This window comes from Rattus norvegicus, chromosome 16 (assembly GCF_036323735.1).
Source record: "Rattus norvegicus strain BN/NHsdMcwi chromosome 16, GRCr8, whole genome shotgun sequence".
In the NCBI taxonomy this organism is placed as follows: domain Eukaryota; kingdom Metazoa; phylum Chordata; class Mammalia; order Rodentia; family Muridae; genus Rattus; species Rattus norvegicus.
In genome coordinates, this window is record NC_086034.1 from 64115735 (window position 1) to 64137520 (window position 21786).

The window sequence follows — 21786 nt, forward strand, 5'->3', positions numbered from 1 at the left end:
CTCAGCCAGGATTCTCTTGACCAAGATACGATGAGGTTTGTATCGAGTTCACAAAAACCAACCAGCACACTGGGCTCACAAGGAAGACAGAGGTTATGACCTCTGATTTCCTATGAATGTAGGATTTCATCACTCTGCTTCTATTTCACCAGTTGTGACTTTGAAATCTGGTTTGAATATGACGTATTTCAAAAGCTACTTAAAGGTACAGAAACACTAAACCAATAACAAATGCATACATACCCCCAAACTGTCAGTACTTGGTTTCCTCCTGAGCTCTAGATAGAAATGGAAATCTGGACAGGTTTGTGTTTCAAATTATTCATTTAGGTGTAATTTACATATAATAAAATGTTGTGATTGTTGGGGATTGGTTCTAATGCTTTGAATTAATCTGGCCCCCAAAATCAGGAATCTGCCTGGCCAACACTGAAGATCCTTGTCCCCAGTTGGTTTTTGATCGATCAAAGAAGAGTCAATGGCCAATAGCTTGACAGGTAGACTGAGGAGAGACCTTTAGATTTGCATAGGCTAGAAACTGGGAGAAAGAAGAGTATTGCCATGATTTGAAAGGAGAAAGATCAGAGTTAGAGCTGTAGAAGGAAAATCATCTGAAATGTAGTTGAGAGGGAATGCAGTTCCTGGAAGGACTGCCGAGAAGCATCTTGGGCAGCAAAGACCAGGGGCTAGCCAGAAGGAGCCAGGGCAACAAAGATTAAAATATAGAATCAGAGGGCGTTAAGCCAGGATAGGAGGGAAATCTGTGCTAGCTGGGAGGGGGTGGGGGAGATTGAAATTTCCCACCCAGCCTTTGAGCTAGTCAAGGCATTTAAAATTAACCGGTGTGTGTGTGTGTGTGTGTGTGTGTGTGTGTGTGTGTGTGTGTGTGTGTGTGTGTCTTTCATTAGTGAACCCAGAGGGCTCTGGCAGGTGGTTGGGAGCATAACTGCAGGGAGCACACAGCAGTATAGCTCAACTCTCCGACTTGGCAGGCTTTAAGCATACAGTGTAGTAAGTTCTGATAATTGTATGCATCCGTGCAGTTAGCATCCCTGTAAAACGCAGGATCCGTGCATCTTTTCTAGTCAATACCTCACACTGTGCCAGAGTGAGCCACTGTCCTGCTTCCTCACACTAAAGTTTAGTTTTTTTTTTTTTCCTGTTCTAGTTCTTTATATAAATAGAATGACATAGAATAGACTTACGTCGTTGTAAGTCATGGTAACTCATTCTTCTTTACGTCAGAATCTTATTCCATTGAGTGAACATACCACAAGTTATCTATTCACCCAGCGCCTGGCCTTAGGGTAATGAACTTTACCAAGATAAGAGATACCTTATGCTCACAGGAAGTACCATGATAATAGGAGTTCTTTTCATTGTTGGGTTCCCAGCCCAAACAGGCTCCGATACGCCCTTGTCCCAGTCCTGGTGACTGAGACACCATGAACAAAGGCAACTTTGGGGGGGACGGGGGTGATTTATTTCACTCTCAGTTCCACATAACAGTTCATCATTAAACGCAGTGAGGGCGGGAACTCAACCAGGGCAGAAACCTGGAGGCAGGAGCTGATGCAGAGGCCATGGAGGGATGCTGCTTACTGGCTTGCTCCCCATGCCTTGCTCAGCCTGCTTTTTTTTTTTTTTTTTTTTTAATTAACTTGAGTATTTCTTATATACATTTCGAGTGTTATTCCCTTTCCCGGTTTCCGGACAAACATCACCCTCCCCCCTCCCCTTCCTTATGGGTGTTCCCCTCCCAAACCTCCCCCCATTGCCACCCTCCCCGCATAGTCTAGTTCACTGGGGGTTCAGTCTTAGCAGGACCCAGGGCTTCCCCTTCCACTGGTGCTCTTACTAGGATATTCATTGCTACCTATGGGGACAGAGTCCAGGGTCAGTCCATGTATCAGCCTGCTTTCTTATAGAAGCCAGGACTACCAGCCCACGGATGGCACCACCCACCATGGGCTGGGCTCTCCCCCATTGATCACTAACTAAGAAAATTCCCTACAACTGGATAATTGGATCTTACGAAGGTAGTTTGACAATTGGGGTTTTCTCCTTTCAGATGGCACTACCCTAAGTCAAGTTAACAAAACTAGCCGCACAGTACTTTATGGAACACAATCTCTATTAGACCCAGAGGGCCCGAGGCCCACTCGATGACTCGCTGGTATACTTTCACCATGTTTCTAGGTCATCAGCATTTTTGTTGAATGGATGAAGGTCAGAAAGAGGAGGATCCTGCATTCCCCAAGCCTAGTTTAAGGCAGTAGGAATCTACTCTAGTCAAATGGCTAAGGATAAGGCAAGGTGTGGGTAGGAAGAATGTAGGCATTTGCTCAGTCCATAACTCCCATCAATAAATCCATGGCCCTGAACACCGTAAGTATCACAATTTGTGTGAATGAATGAATGAATGAATGAATGAATGAATTTAAAGGTGCCAACAGCTGCCCAGAGCTGAAATGGTTGGAGACTCTTGCATCCACATCAGCCTTGCTTCCTGGAAAGTCAAAGAGAGAGACGAGAGACAGATCTAGAGGCATCTTAGACACCAAGGCAAAGAGAGAGACGAGAGACAGATCTAGAGACAGACGTCTTAGACACCAAGGCAAAGAAGCTAAATGTTTAAGGTGAAGAATAAACTAGGTTCTCTCTTGCTCTCTAGCCTAGACCCGTAGCTTCTCTCTTTACTCCCTTGAACCGACCCACCTAGGCATAGCACTTCCTCCCACTAGGATCCGCATATTCACCTGGAGAGCCCCAGAAAGCCTGGCCAAGGTCCTAGACTGGTGGCCTTTCAGTCTGCTTCAGACCAACTCCTCAAAAGCTTACAAATGTGTCAATCAAATCAGGTGGTGCCCTGATTTTCATTCATTCCAGCTGGGGGCTCTAGGGCTTCAGATAGGAAGTTTATTCTACAACAGGCTGAGTATTACTTAGCATATGCAAAGGCTATGGAATTGGTCTCTTGCATGGGCCAGTCAGGAAGGAAGTGAGGAAGGAAGAAGGAAGGAAGAAAAGGGAGGAAGGGAAGAAAGAAGGGGGAGGGGAGAAGGAAGAGAAGGGAAGGAAGGAAGAGGGAGGGAGGAAACATGGCTTTGTTTCAATATGTTTGCTTCATTGTAAAAAAACTAGTATGTTTCATTAAATGGCAAGTTTGAAAAACCCAAGTCCTAGATAAGAACCAACAATTTTAAGAGAAGTAAGAGATGGGGCAGCTTATCAGGTACTCCAACCTCAGTGCTGATCAAAAGACCCAAATTAGGACCCAGATATGTCAGGCTGGAGCTCCCAGGCAGTGCAGTTTCCAGCAAGAAGCAGGTCTCTGGAAAAGGACACTAAGATCCCAAACCCCTCCACTTGCCTGGAGCTTACCGGGTCTATCTGGGTAATGAGTGAACTTGTTTCCCTATCTGGGTAATGAGAAGGCTGAATTCGTTGGTCTCTGTGACTAACTGTTCTGTAGCTGGCGGGTTTGAGGCATGGCTGTCTGGACAGCATACCTATCAGCCACGATAGACTTCTCTATAGGTTCCTGTGTCTCAAACGTGGAGACAGATGTTTTTAAAGACTGCAACTCAAAATTCTTCTCCATTGTGGCATTTGCTCTTTCTCCTTTTGGGTCCAATTCAGAAATGTTTCTTGTAGTCACCGTGTCACGGTGGATAAGGAAAACTCTTGAAGCCTTATGTTCTATATCAGTGTTAATAATGCCCCAGCGGAAGGCCTGTTGCCCTCGGAGGAGAGTGGAAATAGGTATTTGTGTCCTCTCAGGTCATGAGCCCTGATTGGTGGCCTGGGTGGTTTGGTGGCTTGAGAAAGGCATGGCTGAGAGTCTCAGCACAGAGAAGAAAGGGTTCCAGGCCCAGGACACCCTCACTAAGGACAGCCAGCCTTTTACCTCAGAGCACATGGAGAAAGCTGTTTGTGGTTTACCCTCCTTTTATTTCATGGCCCAATGCCGAATTTCATATGTCTAAGTACACACCATCAAGTCAAACACTGTTTCTTTCCTGTTATGTACTTAGCCTGACCTTTACAGAGCTTAGAGCAGGAGGAGGCCTCTTAAGAACTCACTTCCTGGAAGACTGTTAAGATTAAGGTTTCTTCTTGTTGACTGACACCACAGGGGGCCTGGAGTCTTTTCCTCCTCTCTTCACTTAATCTCTTCTCTCAAGGGGCGGCTGGGCTTTGTGGACTGAGTAGAGGAGGGGAGCTGGCCCCAAATTCTGCCTTTATTTCCAGGAGCTGTGACTTTTGCCTAACCCAGTCTCTCCACTCAGCAGATGGGCGGAGGAGGTGAGGGGTGGGAGGAAGGATCTCTTGACAGTGGTGTGCTGAGGTCCCTTTCCCCAGAGCTCAGCTTAGTGATTCTACAACCAACCTTCTGTTAGATTCAGACAAGAGCTCCTTCTTACCTGCAAGGTGTACAAAACAGCCACAGCATATGCTTGCCAGACTGTTTTACATGATAGGTACCTTGCACACCTTATGGTAAGGCCCACTGGGAAGTGGGGAGGCAGAGGACCCACCAATGGTGATAGTCTGTGACATGAGGTTCTGCTGGTGTCGTTGGAATGAACACATGCAACTGGACAGGGACAGTTTACAAACCGAACATGTGGAAGGGTACTAGGGTCTGCATATGTCTAACCAGTGACCTAATTCATTCCCCTGGCAGAAATATTTCTATCATCCCTCTACTAAGGAATAAACTCTTTAGGGTGGATTTGCACGGTATAATCTAAATGCTAAGTGGTGAGCTCCCGACTGCCAGAGGGGTGGCTCCTGACTCATCCCCTAATTAACTTCTCCTAACCACCCCCAGCAGATAGATTAGAGTGATGTTGTCCCAAGCTGCTTTTAAGGAAGTATTGTTAGAATAAATTACTGCTGAAATTGTGCAGCAATGGCCAAGGGTAAACTACTTCAGCTCTGATTTCTCTTCCGTAAAATGGTGATATTACCCCCATTAAGGTCTGTTGTGAAGATTTAAAGAGAAAATACATGCACACATACATATATACACAGACAGACAGACAGACAGACATACAGACAGACAGACAGACACACACCCCAGAACTATTTAAGGTACACAGCCTTCACGCCTTGGTTAACATGCACTGTTCTCTTGAGATGGGTGTGCAAAGGGGACACAATGGCCGAGATGAGGAAAGCTGACCCATCAGACGAAGGAGGCTGTCGGACACCAGGAAAGGTCTGAAGTCTAAGGGAGACGCAGTCAAACCCCAGCCTTCTTCTAGACGGGCGTCCCTTCAGAACTTAGCAGAACAGTAATAAAAAGGAAACCAGCCAAAGAAAAATGGGTGTGTGAGCATGTGTGAGAGAGTGTGTGTGTATGAGTGAGTGTGTGTGAGTGTGTATGAGTGTGTGTGTATGAGTGAGTGTGTATGTGTGAGTGTGTATGTGAGTGAGTGTGTGTGTGTATGAGTAAGTGTGTGTGTGTATGTGTGTGTGTGTGTGTGTGTGAGAGAGAGAGAGAGAGAGAGAGAGAGAGAGAGAGAGAGAGAGAGAGAGAGAGTGTGTTCTCTGTGGGGGGGGGGAATAGAGCAGGAACCAATGTTTAATATTGTGCTTTCTACCTAACTTTTTGAGTCAGGATCCCTCAAACAACATGGAGTCAACAAATAAATTCAACTGGAGCCCTGTCAGAGCCTGGCCGGTGAGCTCTGGAGACTGGTTTGTCACCCCCTCCCCATACCCCTCTGTGCTGACTTTACAGATGTGTGTGCTGCTCCTGGCTTTTACATGGGTGCTGGGGGCTCTGAATTCAGATCCTTATGTTTCTGTAACAAGCATGAGGTGTCTTCCTAGTACCGTGAATATTTTTTTTTCTTTATGAAATTTATTTTCTTATATAAATTATGTATTTCTCTGGGCAGACAGCCTTCACCTTATTGCACTAGTAGCACATCTGTAATACCAAACTACAGGACAAGTCTTAACAAGAGGTTTGTGTTCTTGAACGTAGCACTTGTCTACCAGGCACTGTAGAAGAGAATGAGGAAAAGCCAGGACCTGCTCAGGAGCTTAAGGGTTGGGTTGGGTGGGATATGGGACAGTAACACTTCTAACAACTGGTTTTCTCCCAGGAAGGCAAACATGCAAAGCTCCATCTGGATTTTGGGAGCAGGGACAGGTTGGAAGGCAACTCTGCTCCCTTTGTTTGTGAATATTTTTTAAATGTTTTCCTCAGTGCTACCTCTCCACTGCCGTGTGTGTGTGTGTGTGTGTGTGTGTGTGTGTGTGTGTGTGTACTAAACTCAGGGCATCATTTGCTCTGTACATGTTTTATTGGTGAACCACAGCCATAGGCAGCCTCAAAAACTAAAATCAAAATCATCAGCCTCTAACAGCTCTGGGAGGGAAGCCTCAGAGGGCTGGATCTCTATTAGGTCATGAATGACCATTGTTGACTCTGGCTTGCCCAACAAGTTGAGCCCAGGTGTTAGAGCGCATCTTCATTCAGAGTACTTACAGAAGTCCCCCTCTTCGGGGGCATGAAGAATGGCTGTTTCTTATACTCCTGGTTGTCATTGAGGACACCAAAGCTTGAGAGGACACTGCACACAAACTCGCGTTCGCAGCTCTGCCTTGACCACTTACTACACCGTGAGCTTGGGTGGAAGGCTTCACTTCTGGGAGCCTCCGATGCTTTCTGTAAAAACAGAGGTGGATAAAGCTAAGTCTGTACGGGTGTTTGTAGCCCAGGGTGCCATTCAAACGCCATTAGTCAATATTTGTTAAAGAACATTTAAAGCTGATTTTCGATTTTATGTTTGACCGGAAAAGATTGAGATTGTATCATAAACACACAGATACACAGACACACACCTAGATATACACACACACACAGACACACAGAGACACACCCACAGACACACAGACACGCTTACACACACACTGCACTTACCTCTGGAAAAATCTCAGTTCTTAGTCTCAGTTGCTTAAAAAGGAAGTAGTGTTTTGTTCTTTTAAATATGGTGTAGGAAACAGGAAGTGGGCATGACAGGAAAGGAAACTGGGAGCAAACTGCAGCTGGAAATTTCCTTCCTGAGCCAAGTTCCCTTTCCTCTGTAGCCAATGACATGAATAGATGAAGACTTTTGCGATCTTTATTTGGGGTCTGCTTTTCTTCCTTCCTTCCTTTCTTTCTTTCTTTCTTTCTTTCTTTCTTTCTTTCTTTCTTTCTCTCTTTCTTTCTTTCTTTATTTTTTTCTTTCTCTCTCTCTCTCTTTCTTTCATTTGTCCTTCCTTTCTTCCTTCCTTCCTTCCTTCCTTTCTTTCTTTCTTTATTTCTTTCATTGTTCCTTCCTTTTTTCCTTCCTTCCTTCCTTCCTTCCTTCCTTCCTTCCTTCCTTCCTTCCTCCTTTCTTTCTGAGACAGGTCTGAGGTGAGTCTGGTTTGGAACTCACTATGTAGCCCAGGATTGCCCTGAACTCATGGAAATCCTCATGCCTCACACTCTTGTCTTGGGGATTCCATGTGTGAGGCCACCATTCTTGCTCTTGGGACCTCCCTGTTGGGGTGTCTCTGAGACACGATGTCTTAAACAGCCCCTCACCACTACCAAAATCTTGATGCTATAGCATGTAGGCTCAGGCAAGCTGGGTCCACCACACATTTCCAGGATTCTGGCCAGGCCTGGGTGCATCAGCATCAGTTGCTGCATTTCTAGAAGAATCATCTTATCCACTGCAGAAAGGTTAGGGGAACCTTCCTTGTCTTTGCTTCTTCTCCTATTGCCATTATAAAACATTGTAAGGAAGGCACCTTAAAGGAGAAAAGGTTTATCTGCCTCATAATTCCAGGTTACAATCTATCTATCACCATAGGGGAATCAGGGTGCTTGACTTAAAGCAGACAGTCACATGGTGTCCACAGTTACAGGAAGAGTGCAGTGAACACACACATACGTGTGTGTGTGTGTGTGTGTGTGTGTGTGTGTGTGTGTGCGCGCGCGCGCGCGCGCTCAGATCTCTCTCCTCACTAATACAATCCAGTATCCCCTGCCTAGGGAAGTGTCCAGTGTAATTGTGAGGTTATATGAAAACTAGAACGTTGGGAATGGTCTCTCTGAGCTCACTGCTGGGTTCGCTAGGCACCACTGGCTTCTCTAACCACCATGTTGATGCCCTTTGAGAGAGAACTTGAGTGAGGCTCTGTGCGGCACCCTTGCTTGGAGCACACCAGTGCTAACTGTTGGCCTACACTCTCCTGGACCCCCTGGACTTCCACCAGTGCCATCCTCCCAGCCTGCCACAGCGGGCAGACTTTTATGAAGGACGTGGGTCAAGCCAGCAAGTTTCCACAGTGTCCTCAGTGGAGAAGATTCCCAAGTGGAGCCCTGAAGCAGCACTTCTGCCCAAACAACCGCTCCCTGCTTTGGGAGATGTCTGTTTAACCTTGACATTAGCATGATATTCTGAGGTGTGTTTGGGTGAGTAAACAGAGCATAAGAGAAAGACAAATCTTGTGCGGACATCCTGTAGGCGGGTGCTCGCCAAACCTGGTAAGATGGTTTAGCAGGTGCCAGCACGAATGGTCAAACCTAAAACTGGAGCTCAGATACTGGAAGAAGAGAATTGATTCCTGAAAGCTGTCCTTTCAGGACATGTGTCGAAAACACACACACACACACACACACACACACACACACACACACACACACACACACAAGCTTTAGCAAATTGTAAACTAAAACATCAATTGCTGGATGCTAAAATACTCTTAAGACACACTGAAGTTTGTTTTTTAACGTTTCATAGCTCCAGGGCCCAAATGGCATAGTTAGAGAGATACATTTTACCTTGAAATGAAGTGTGTTTGGCACTTTATTAAAGGCTTCTCTGGGCTTGATTAGATTTGCCTGATGGTTTCTGCTTCCTGCCCAGCGTCTGCCAGTGTGCGAGCCCGAGGCTGTTTGCTTTCACTGTCTTCTCCAAGGTTGAACCATAAGATCTGGTCTGGTTACCTTGGAGAGCTCACCACCCTTGACAGCTGCAGCAATGGGACACATATGTCCTTCTCTGTCCCCTTCCTCAGAGACTGTTGCGAAGTCTATGGGAAGCAGAACCAGGCTTAAAGCCTACGGAGAGCTGATATTGGATGTTCTAGAAGCCTCTTTCTGTTTTTAATTATTACTTTTCATTTCTTTTTACAATCTCACACATGCACGCAATGTATCGTGAACATATTGATCCTGCTTGTTTGTTTGCTATTTAAGCCTCCGACGTGCAAAGGGATGATAGACCAGTGTAGTAACCATCACCATTCAGAGAAGAGCAGCCTCATTCCCCCAGATGCTTGGCTGACCCGGTGCAGAGCAACGGTTCCAATCCGTGCTGAGGCTCCTGTTGCCTGGGTGAAGGTCCTGGTTCCTTTTCCTCATCTTTATGGCCACTTGGATTCATGAGAGAGTTATAGAAAGACAGTGTGATGATCATCTCTCCCAGGGAAAGGGCTTGGTCTATGTGGAGATGGAGGCTGGGTGACTTACTAGGGTCTCTCCTACTCTGTGTGGTGTGACTTCAGGAAAACTCTGAGCATGCTCACCCCCGCCCCCCAGTTAAGTAGTCGAGGGTCTTTTATATATGAACTGAGAAGAAGCCACATCAGGGTTAGCTGGCCCAGTACCCACTTTTGATCCTCTGCAGCCCCTGTAGACATCTTCCTTTCAACCTCTCTTCTAACTTCCGTTTTTTATTTCCTTGTGCAGCTCCCCAGCAGGTAGCCACAGCTGCTATATGCTCATGTTACAAAGTCCGGTATATTGACCATCAGATGGAGAAGTGATTTCCAGAATACATGAAAGACTTAAAACACACACACACACACACACACACACACACACACACACACACACACCCTAAACATCAAGAAAAGAAACAACTTAATCTAGAAATTGGCCACGGATCCGAACAGAGAACGAGGGCTAGTAAACATCTTCAACTGTGTTCAACTTCTACAGCCATGAGCAAAGTACAAATTAAAGCTACTCTGAGATGGTTCCGCTCTCTGTCAGGATGGCTACTATCAAGAAAATACATGATAGAAAAAACACAAGAGAAAATGTGGGGAAGGAGAATCCTCGTTCACTGTTGGGAATTGGACAACCTGTTGCAACCACTATGGAGATTTTCTAAAACACTAAAAATAGAATTCCCTATGACCCAGCTCTACCGCTCGCTCCAAGGGTATACCTAAATGACTTCATACCCCATACCAGAAAGACCTGTACTGAATGAAAGTACTTTCTGGGGTGTTGCTACACCCCCTTTAATCATTAATAACTATAGGGGGTTTCTACCGCACTTTTGCTAGTATAGTTCTCAAGTAAATGACACTGATTTATTAGTAACATGTAGGCTCCATGCTGGGGTAGGTTCTGAGTTATTCTAATCCTTCCATATGTTAAGATCCACACAAATGCCAATCACTTGACAACCTGTGTCTTCCTAGGCTGCTTCTGCTCCATCAGTCAGTCCTTAGGGTGAGCTGCTCTTGGCCACATGCTCCTGATGGCCTGTCCCATCTGATGGTGACCTCCTCTCTCTCTGCCTTCTCTCTCCTTCACCCTGGTGGACTGGATTCTAAGTCCCACCTCCTACCCTTCCTGCCCAGTCATAAGCCCTAGCCATTTATTGACCAATCAGGAATTTACAGAGAGCATCTTTACAGTACATTGGTTAATACAGCATCCCAATATCAGGTTATAGTCTGGTCTAAGGCACAGTATTCAGCTTCTGAACACTCAAGACGAACCACAACAGACCTGTGCAACATACTCATTGTTGCTCTGCTCCCAATATCTAGCAACCCAAACAGCCTAAGATGTCCATCAACTGATGAATGGATAACGAAAATGATGAATGGATAATGAAAATGATGAATGGATAATGAAAATGTAGAACATTTATGCAGGAGGATTCTATTCAGCACTATAGAAAAAGAACTATAAAACTTATAGGAAAATGGATGGACTGGAAAAACTGATACTGCACGAAGGAACCCAGGCTTGCTCAGAAGGAAGGCCTCATGCTCTCTCATATGTGGAGTGGAACTTTGGATGTTTCGACTTCTGGGTTGGAATGAGTGTCTGTAGGGGCCAGGAGCAAGAAAGGAACCATGACCCAGGCAGTGGTGGCATAAGCCTTTAATCACAGTACTTGGGAAGCAGAGACATGTGGTTCTCTCTGAATTCGAGGCCAGACTGGCCTATAGAACTAGTTCCAGAATAGCCAGGGCTACACAGAGAAACCCTGTCTTGAAAAACACAAAACTAAACAAAAACAAAAAGCAAAGCAAAACAAAAACAAGAAGAAGAAAAGAAAGAAAGAGAAGAAGAAAGGAGACATGAGCTTTGGGGGTGATGGGGGGGAGGAACTGAGGGCAGGGATAGTAAAACCCATATGAGGTGAAAGTGGGGTAGGACACTGGAGTTGGGGAGCTGATGAAGGCAAGGGCAGGGGATGGGGGAGGGTGAGCCAAAACTTAGGACTAGGAAAGGCCCATATAGAAACCTATAGCTATAAGTGACTAATAGATTCAATTGATTCTTAAAAATGTACAGAGGGATCCTGCATGGGTGGATAATATTGGTCCCAGAAACCATACTTCATTAACCAAAAATCCCAGTGCCAGGCTATGGGATGCCTCCTAACGAGTTGTTAGCCAGGCTCCCAAAGCAACAGAGGATATTGCCATCGCTCTTGGTCACCCACAAGAACTCCCTGGGTGCCCAAGGCACCGCACCCTTGAGTCGAAACACACAGGCAAATCAGGCTGGAACTGAGCTGGGAACCTCCATCCACGGTGACAATCAGGGTCTGAAACTCTATTCAGAGTGTCGAAGGGCAAAAGGGCATCAGCCGTCTTGTTCAGATGATGATCTTGAGTACTAGGCTAACTGTCAGGCGAGATGTTCCCACTGGTGCGCTCCTGCTATGGTTGTTTTGAGGGTAACCCGTCAGAAGTCTCTTCACAAACCCCAGTTCACACTGAGGGAATCTGCCTGCTTCCTTGAGCCTGCATTTTTTTTTTAATAACCTGGAAGGCGTTTTGTGTGTTTGCCTTCCCCAAATAGTGTGTGTGTCTGTGTGTCTGTGTGTCTGTGTGTGTACACGTGTGCACACACTGGGGGCAGGGCTTGCTTTGCAAACTTTGATTTTGTGTGCTGGGCTCTCTGTGAAGGGGCTTACAAGGAAATCAAATCTAGGGAAAGTGTTTTTTACCAACACTTTGCCAGATGGCTCTTCTCCACTTGTTTATTTAGCGTGCTTTGGGGACTTATGAGTAAATGTCCCTGTACAATTCCCACAGGAGCTACAGAGTTAGCGAGAGTGTGTCAGAGGAATAGCTAAATAAATCCTGAGCAAACGGGAGTTTTCAATTAGAAAACTTCTCGGTGACTCCGGTCACAAAGGAGTCTTCCAGGGTGAGAAGGAGGGTGCTTGTGAATTTTGGGGATAGGAGATGGAACTAAATGAACTCAGTGTGAGCATATGTCAGACTCCCTTTCTTGCTTGGTATGGCTGGTCTTCTTTTTTTTTTTTTTTTTTTTCTTCAGCATTTGGGATTAGATGGTCAAAAATAGTTCCTACAACACTGGCTTTCTCAGGCTGCATGGATCTCAGGAGGAACAGGAAAATGCCAAAAGTTTCTCAAGGCCAAACATGTTCTATATTTTTCCCATGTGGAAAAGTTAGAGGGAGGGCCAACCGTTTTGTCAACTACAATGGGCTACCACTATCCGCTGGAAGAGCCCAGAAGTCAGAAATATTTCTACCATAATGTCTATGGCTCAACCACCAAATGATTTTTCCATGTTTAGTTTGTTCTTCTCTGACACTTTGCATCCAGCCAAGCTCATTCACCAAGGCCCCCTGATAGCCAGTGATGTCTTTGTGTCTGCAGGGGCTACTGGGAACAGGGGAAAACAAGGTATCCAGTAGGCTCTACGGTTGTGTTCACAGAGACTCATGCGTCTCGTTGTGATCCTGTTTGAGTTGAGGTGCATCGGTGTAGTAAGCATCATCCTTTGTTCAGTTGAAGAGACAAATATTGACCAAACGCTTGGTTCAGTCTTTCAGAAAATGGAATGGCTGCCACCAAGAGCATGGAGACCGGAAGTCAGGGGACCTGGGCTTTCTCTGGTTCCAGTTGTGCCATGGATTTAGATTGTCACATAAGCACTGCGGTTCTTGCTTTGTCCAGCTGTGAAATGGGAGTGAAAGGAAACACAGCTGTTAAGACTCCTCTGGATATGAAACTCTTCTCCTCTTTCGACTTTATCTTATGAGCCCTGATTTCCTTTGGGCAGCGCTGGATAGGTATGGCATCTTTAAAAGGTCATAGAAGCACACTGATGTGGAATGTGGATGTGTATTCCTGTCTGAGATTACACGTATAAGTTTCAGGTGTATAAAAGAAATGTCACCAACTGAGGAGACCTTGAAAATTATCACTCTGGTTAACAGTGAAGCAACGGAGGCCACACCTTGAATTTCTAAGCGGCTACCCTAGTGTTCAGGGGCCACTCCTTCCACCTCCTCACCCCTGCGCTCACTTGGACACTTCTGCATCTACTTCCCGTGCTGTTGGCTTCTAGCTCACGCCTGCGCCCATCTGTCTAAAGATGCCCCCTTCCCCATCACATCACACTGTGTTGCCCTCCCTTTAGTCCGTATCTCCATGGCTTTCATGCTAGTGCTCATTTCCTGCCTGTGTCTTTCATCTGAAACAGGACTTCTCAAATGTGTGACCCTCTCACGGGGGTCACGTATGACATGGCCTGCATATCAGATATTAGTACTATGATTCATAACAGTAGGAAAATTACAGTTACAAAGTGGCAACGAAAATAATTTTATGGTCGAGGGTCAGCACACTGTGAGGAACTGTATTAAAGGGCTACAGCATTAGGGAGATTGAGAACACTGATCTAGAAGGGAAACTTGGGAACGCCTGAGCCTCATCTTTTATCTTCAAAGTCCACACAGAAAGTCCTTACCCACATTCAATGAATGTTTGCTGGGTGAATGAACGTCCTCATTTCTTTGTACTTCCTCTCCCCATCTCCAGCGTTGCTAAAACGGCATACTGCCCATCTCAGTGGCACCTACCTTTAATGCCAGCACTTGAAAGGCAGAGAGGCTGGTGGATCTCTGAGAGCTAACTTCAGGACTACACAGTGAGTGAGAATGTCTCAAAACAAACAAACAAACAAACACAAAACACAAAACAAAAACCTTAAAAACTAAAACACAAGAAACAAACACAAGAGCCAGTCACCCCCAGGTATGTGCATGCCGCGTGCTGAGTTAAGAAGCCCCTATCAGCTACACTTCTATCTGACTAAGATAACTCGGCTCAAATGCTACACCTTTTACCAGCACTCTTTTCCTCTCTCTTGGATAGTCTTTTCCACAATGGTCTAGCTTTGTTTTTCTATCTAAGCTACAAGCCCGAAGGGCGCCTAATGAGAGGAAGTAAATAGCGCTTAGTTTTGCATCTCAGAGTTAGCAAAATGTCTGCTTCCTAGCAGGGATCAAAACTTGTGAATAGATGCCCCCCCCCCAGCTTTGATTAAATAGATTAGTATATGCTGACCTGAGTTTGAGGGAATTCTGTTATTGTGGAGGGGACCAAGCATTCATGGTGTTATCATAGCCTCGTGTTTGCATCTAGAAATGATAGAAATAAATCCAGACCCAGAGGGATGCAGGGAAGGTTTTCTTGGGACATCTGCTCCAGCCAGAAAGGAAAGGCAGATATGACATAGGGGAGGTAATCCAGGCAGTTTCTAGAACAAAGGTAAGGGAGTAGGTAACAAAGAACGACGGAGCAAGCTCTCAACAGGTCCTCCCTGCAAAGGGATTCAAACAGTAGCTTCTGGCCTTGCGTGGTCAGAGTCTGAGCTCAGTTCAGGTAGCGTATTGATCCGTTTTGACATCTAAGGGAAGGTGGCCTTCTGAAGGCTGAGCTTGTTTGCATCTATAGAGCTGGAGCTCAGGGTTTTGTTTTGTGTTGACTCAGAAGCAGTTCTCATCTCAAAAGGAATGAGGTAGTTTATTCTGGAGCCAAGCGGAAGTGAACCTGGCCCAGAAACATAGATTTGAGTTTCCTCAAACACTGGGTTCCACTGTGGAAGATTACATGAGAGCCTATTAGTTTAGGACAAAGAGAGTCATATATTAAAGTGTCGATCAAGAACAGATAGGTGGGTCGGAGCAAAGCAGGAGAACTCTGCAATAGGTTTCAGACCTATTCCAAGTGGGGGTGACCATTTGGTAGCAAAGACATGCTGATAGAGAGAGACAGAGAGACAGACAGAGACACAGAGACAGAGAGACAGACAGAGACACAGAGACAGAGAGACAGATACAGAGTCAGAGACAGAGAGGAGACAGAGACAGATCAAGAGAGACAGAGACCTAAAGACATAGAGACACAGAGACAGAGGCAGGGGCAGGGACAGAATGGAGTAGGTGGCACCAGCTGCCCATCGTTGAGGGACCCAAAGTATCAGGAACATGTGCACCCCTTTTCCTTGTCACCTTCATCAGCTTCCCCATCATCTGCATTAGATTCCCAAGCCACAGATGTTTGCCTGGGAGCTGTGGAAGCTTTCTCTATTAATTTTTTCCAGCACCGATCTGGAGCGAACCACAGAGAGGAATGCCAGGCTTATCCCACTACAGGTGCCAGTTCCTAAGGCTGCTTTCCCAAATGTGGCTGGGAAGGGGCCCAGTGAAATGGTCAGTGGAGAGTGCAGGAAAACCACGCCTCTTAACAGTCCCCCCACTCCTAGTCCTATCCAGAAACAGAGGTGCCATCTTGCTTTAAATCAGTTTCTGACTGCCTGGTCGGTCCATTGCAATAACAGACTTGACATCTGCCCTGCTAACTGCAAGTAAGGTGGGCAGAGGCTACTCACTTTCATTAAGAACTGCCTTTGGAGGACAGACCTCCCCACATGGCAACAGCAGTGGTAATATTCCTTTATGGGGGTGAAGACATTTAGACTACCAGAGAGATTTCCTAAAAGTATTGAGAAAGCAACACCAGGAAGGCACTATAGCATCGTTCAAATGTTTACTGCCCAAAATGTGAAAATTGTTTTCTATTTCACAAAGAAAAAAACCTTGAAAAATAAGAAGGGTAGAAAAATGACGTTTAAATAATAAGACTGGCCTTTGAGATCAGTTGACAGTTGTGTAGATCTGAGGTCCTCTGGAACAACGTTTTTTGGGGATGTCTAATGTTACAGTTTAATTTTTTTCTGTATTTAGGAGTTTACTTTTATTTTATGTGTATGAGTGTTTTGCCTACAGCCTACACCATGTGTCCGTGCACCCTGGATGTGCCTGAGTCTCAAGGAATCCAGAAAAGGGTATTGGATCCCCCTGGAACTGGAGTTCCAGATGGTTGCAAACAACCATGTGGGTGCTGGGAATTGAACCTAGAACTTCTGGAAGAGCAGCCAGGATCCTTAACCACTGAGCTGTCTCTCTAGCTCCAGATACACGGCAAGGGTGGAATGAAGTGGTGGTGGTGATGGGGGGGATGGTCTTGTCTAAACGCTGCGGTGCTAGTCCACTGGATTATCTCTCACGTGACTTTTCAGGTTAACATGATAATTTCTTGGCCACTTTTAGGTATTTTACTTTTACTGTCTCATATTGCCTAAGAGACGGTGACAACTGCTTGTTCCTATTATTCCTACATAATTCAACAGTGGGACGAGAATTCAGCACACTGATCTACTTTTGGAGTTCACTTAGTGCTATGCGTTGACTCTGTCTCCAAAGTCCGTGTGTTGAAACTAACTCCCTTGTGCAGCATGGTGGGGAGGCAGAGCTCCACCCTCTCGACTCAACTAATGCCATAATGGTGGATGCGGGTTTGTTATACAAGGGAGTTTTGATCGCCTACTGCGTCCTCCCTCTTGTCCTCACTTGCCCTTGGGTCTTCTTTTGTGGGGTGACAAATCATGAAACCATATTCATTGAGCTCTGCCTCTAGAACCATTTGTTAAAAAACATTCTGTTCTTTGTAGATTGCTATATTGGTTCATGTTCTCATCACTGAGACAAAATGCTTGGTACAGACATGTAGGATGATGTCATTATGCAGGTGAAGGCTGGTACAGGATAGAATGAGGCCTGTCATTGGACGAGAAGGAAGGATGGGTGGGGGAAAAGTTTTAGAGAGGAGGAGAAGACTGGAGGGAGGAGAGAGAGCAGCCAGGAGAACATGGAGGCAAATGTTAAGATTCCATTCTGGCTTTCTTTGTCCCATCTACTGCAAGAAAGAAGACCATTCTCAGCAATCAGACTGTCGACATTCCAGAAAATGTGGACATCACTCTGAAGGGGCGCACAGCCATTGTGGAGGGCCCCAGGGGAACCCTGCGGAGGGACTTCAATCACATCAATGTAGAACTGAGTCTTCTTGGAAAGAAAGAGAAAAGGCTCCGTGTTGACAAGTGGTGGGGTAATGGGAAGGAACTGGCCACTGTCAGAACCATCTGCAGTCACGTTCAGAACGTGATCAAGGGTGTGACACTGGGCTTCTGTTACAAGATGAGGTCTGTGTATGCTCACTTCCCCATCAACGTCGTTATTCAGGAGAATGGGTCTTTGGTTGAAATCCGAAATTTCTTGGGTGAAAAATACATCCGGAGGGTTTGGATGAGGACAAATGTTGCTTGTTCTGTCTCTCAAGCCCAGAAGGATGAGTTAATCCTTGAAGGAAATGATATTGAACTTGTCTCAAATTCAGCGGCTCTGATTCAGCAAGGCACAACAGTTAAAAACAAGGATATCAGTAAGTTTTTGGACGGCATCTATGTTTCTGAGAAGGGAACCGTGCAGCAGGCTGACGAGTGAGACCTCAGTTTCCCAGCTCCAGAAACAAGATCCTGATCACAAGTACAATTTGGGCTCTTTGGGACAATAAAAGACTTATATATATATATATATTTTTTTTTTGGTTCTTTTTTTTTTTTTTTTTCAGAGCTGGGGACCGAACCCAGGGCCTTGCGCTTCCTAGTTAAGCGCTCTACCACTGAGCTAAATCCCCAGCCCAAAAGACTTATATATTGAAAAAAAATTCCATTCTGTACCTTTACAGGTTATTATGAATATTCTTAAGGGATGAATGTGTACAGGGCTTTGTGTGTCTGGATGAGCAAATTATATCTTATTAATTGGATCAGAGGTATTGTGTTGTGTGTTCTTTCATTGGCGATTTAATTGAGTTCAAGAGAGTGTGTGGTGACTGGACACACTGGGTCGCCATGGAATTGGGTTATGTATGTCTGGCATGGTGGCAACCTGACTTGGGAACTAGATGGGTGGAGAGATTGTTGCGGGCTCAGAGAGTAGCCATCAGCAGTGTGATACGGGATGGAGCTTAGCAGGTGAGATGCTTTATTGTCTGAAATGAAAATATCCCACAGATAACGTGTGGCACTACAGTGCTGGATATAGTGTGGGTTAAAAGACGGCTTTTTTTTTTTTTTTTTTTACTGCAACAGAGGCAACCTATGGGAGGAAGGATCTGTCTCAGCTTATGGTTTGAGGGTATAGCCCATCTTGATTGACAAGGCATGATACAGGTCATTAAAACAGGGGCATTAAGACTCCTGTCATCTCGGTGGAGAGGGAGGCAGAGAGAGTATGGGCTGGAACCAGGAAGGGTAACAATTGACCAAGCCACCCCACCTCTAGCTAGGTTGTCCAACCGTCTGATATTGTGAAATGCTCTTGTCTTCTATCAATGTGCCGGGCCTCGTTCACAGTTATCCTGGGATGCAAGCAGCCTGCAGTCACCAGGATGGACACGTCTATGAGAGTTCTACATCCTCCCAAAACAATTCCTTCACCTGGGACCCATGTGCTCAAATCCCAGGAGCCCATAAGGAACAACCCACATTCAAACCATAACAATGACCTAGTGGCTTCTGTTCCAGGGGCACAGACAAACTGAGATATATAACCAAAATCAAAAGCTAGGAGAGGGGGTTGGGGATTTAGCTCAGTGGTAGAGCGCTTGCCTAGGAAGCGCAAGGCCCTGGGTTCAGTTCCCAGCTCCGAAAAAAAGAACCAAAAAAAAAAAAAAAAAGCTAGGAGAGAGAACATGGGAGAGTGACTTACCAACTAGACGCTAATCTATGGCTGGAGTTGTGCTCAGGCTGTTGGCCAAATATTTGTGGATCTTTCCACTTTGGGATACATTTCCAGTTTACACTTTCCTGCCTCCCTTCTGAGGAAGGGAAGTGAGGGAGAAGAGTAGGTGAGGAAGAGTAGTGAGACGGGCTTTGGAGTCTGAGCTATGAGCAGGGATACTCTCTGTCATATCCTGGCTGCAGCGAAGGTGACCAGCTCCTCCTGTTTCCTGAATGAGCGGTTTCCCCATCGTGCGTGATTGACAGTACCAATCAAGAAGAACCGCTGGAAAACTAGGCCAGTTGTTATGTTAGCGGAAACGGCTTAATTGCTCTTTCTAGTCTGTTCTGAAGTCTTGACTACAAGGACAGAGGGATTGGCAACCTGCCAGACAATAGATTCTCCCTTCTCCCAGGAGGATGTATGACTCCGTTATCAATGGCAGTATCACTGGCTCTGATGGACAGAGGACTCACCCACCCAGCATGTCTCTCCTTCCGCGTGTTTGCTTGGCCTTTTTTTTTTTTTTTTTTCGTTTTTCTTTAAAGTTTATTCAATGCAACATAATCTCCAACCTCACTGAGGTGGCTGACCACGTCCACGACCGAAACCCCCTCTAAACTGGAATTCCGTTGCTGAGCCAGCCCCAGCCTCAGCTTTCTTGTCCGCTCCAGGGGGCACAGCGCTCCTTCTGTAGGTGTCTTTGTCTGCCTCCCCTCTTGTGAATCTTGCAGGCCGCTCACCCTCTGGACCTTTGGGCCGAGGCATGCTGGTCTCCGGACGGCTGCGGCGCAGGGTAACGGGCACGATCTCCGGAAGTAGGTGCAAGTAATCTCGGAGATACTGGATGCCCTCATTTGTGAGGTACCAGTAGAAATGTCTTTGCTTGGCCTTTTTAATGGGTTTCCTGCAAGTGGCTGCTTAGAGGTTATGGGTGGATGTCAGTTTGCCAACATCAGTTACTAGGTCTTCTTTTTTGTTTTGTTTTTGGTTTTTGGAGGATTGGGTGTGCATGTACATTTCCCCCAAGGCCTTTTTTTTTCTTTCTGAAATGTTGAAGATAGAATTTAGCCTTGGGCCTGTAGTCTTTTAGAATTTTTAAAAAATGATTTATGTGTAGGTGTGTGTGTGTGTGTGTGTGTGTGTGTCTTTGTGTATGTATGTACATTTAAAAATGATTTATGCGTCTGTGTATGTCTGTGTGTCTGTACATACATGTATACACAGTACCTGCAGAGGCCAGAGGAAGGCATAGGCGCCCCTGAAGCTGGAGTCGCAGGTAGTTAGAACTTCTTGATCTGAGCACTGGGAACTGAACTTGGGTTCTCTGTAAGAGAAAGTAAGGCTCTTGTGCTTATAGTCTATATAAAATACGGTTCTTATTTTATTCAATAAAATAATGCCATGTATCAATGACCCAAGTCACTTCCTTCTAATTTCTCTCTCATAAAATAAACAGGACAAAGCCTTCTTTTTGGAAAATTTGCCAGTCAAATGCAAGGCTTTGCTTTTTTTTTTTTTTCCTCCAGTTACTATTTGGTAAGGGAAGGAGGGTAGGGGAAAGGGGAAAAGGCGTGGGAGAGTGGTGCATATTCTCATAGATCCCCTTTAGGAACACAGTGGAAGGGCTCACAGAACGTATCTAGCAAGCTGGAACATTGCCAACCGCATGGCTCTGTCCCTCCATCGGTGGGAAAGTGCTCATTTTGAGCACAAGCTCTTTACATGCCGACATTCCCACTGCCCTGGGATATAGGGAATGTGCCTTGCCTGCCATTTTAGAAAGCTCTGAATTTCTGTGACCACGAGACCTTAGTGACCTGGAACAGAAGAGCTGGGAACTCTCAAGTCTCCTGAATTCCTTTGCTCAATCCTTTAGTGACCAGAATGTTCTCTTGGTTTCTAGGCAAGCTGAAAGCTGGTTTGTGGTCTATATAATACTTTTGTTTGTTTTTTGTTTTTGTTTTAAATGAAATATGTGATCTTACTGTGCCACCCCCATTTGTTTTCGACTAATGGACTTATTATATAATCTTCTCAGCCCCGCCTCCCGAGTGGCTGTGACTACGGTCATGCGCAGTAGTAACACCTGACTTGACCACGGAGAGTTAAAAAACCCTTGCCTTCTCTTTGCCAAGCTTCCCACACTGGAGTTTTATGGGGGTAAATTAAGCCCTGTAACTCTGTGTTTTCTTGTGTTAGGGACAGCTTATCAGTAATTTAGTCAAAGCCTAAGTGGAAAAGTCCACTCCTTTGTGGCGGTGTAAGCTCTGTTCGGTGGTTTGCCTACGAGTATAGCAGCTCTTTTCTTCTGTCTGTGAAACGGACAAGGGCTCCAGAGCTCATGGGCATAGAAAACAGGAGACTGGCCGCGTTTCTTTATCCACAACATAGACACTCTCCTTTCCACATTGTAGGGACACACACGCTAATAGTTAAGATTTGTACAGTGGTGCCCTACTTGGGGTTACTATTGCTGTGATAAAACAGCAGTTTGGGGAAGAAAGGGTTTATTTGGCTTATACTTCCACATCACTGTTCGTCATTGAAGTCGGGACAGGAACTCACACAGGGTAGGAGCTGG

The 21786-nt window shown here is 45.6% G+C and overlaps 1 protein-coding gene and 1 long non-coding RNA gene across 2 annotated transcripts; both read left to right on the forward strand.

Annotated features, from left to right (window-relative positions):
• Positions 1–6357: 6357 nt before the first annotated feature.
• LOC120097484 (uncharacterized) lies at positions 6358–10039 on the forward strand. The gene is made up of 2 exons (XR_005494918.2): positions 6358–6702; positions 9749–10039. It is a non-coding gene; the product is annotated as an uncharacterized LOC120097484 (long non-coding RNA).
• Positions 10040–16920: 6881 nt separating this feature from the next.
• On the forward strand, positions 16921–17975 carry LOC103693978 (60S ribosomal protein L9-like). The gene is made up of 2 exons (XM_039094938.2): positions 16921–16933; positions 17305–17975. The coding sequence occupies exons 1-2, from the start codon at positions 16921–16923 to the stop codon at positions 17919–17921; spliced, it is 630 nt and encodes a 209-aa protein (XP_038950866.1). The 3' UTR covers positions 17922–17975.
• Positions 17976–21786: the final 3811 nt, after the last annotated feature.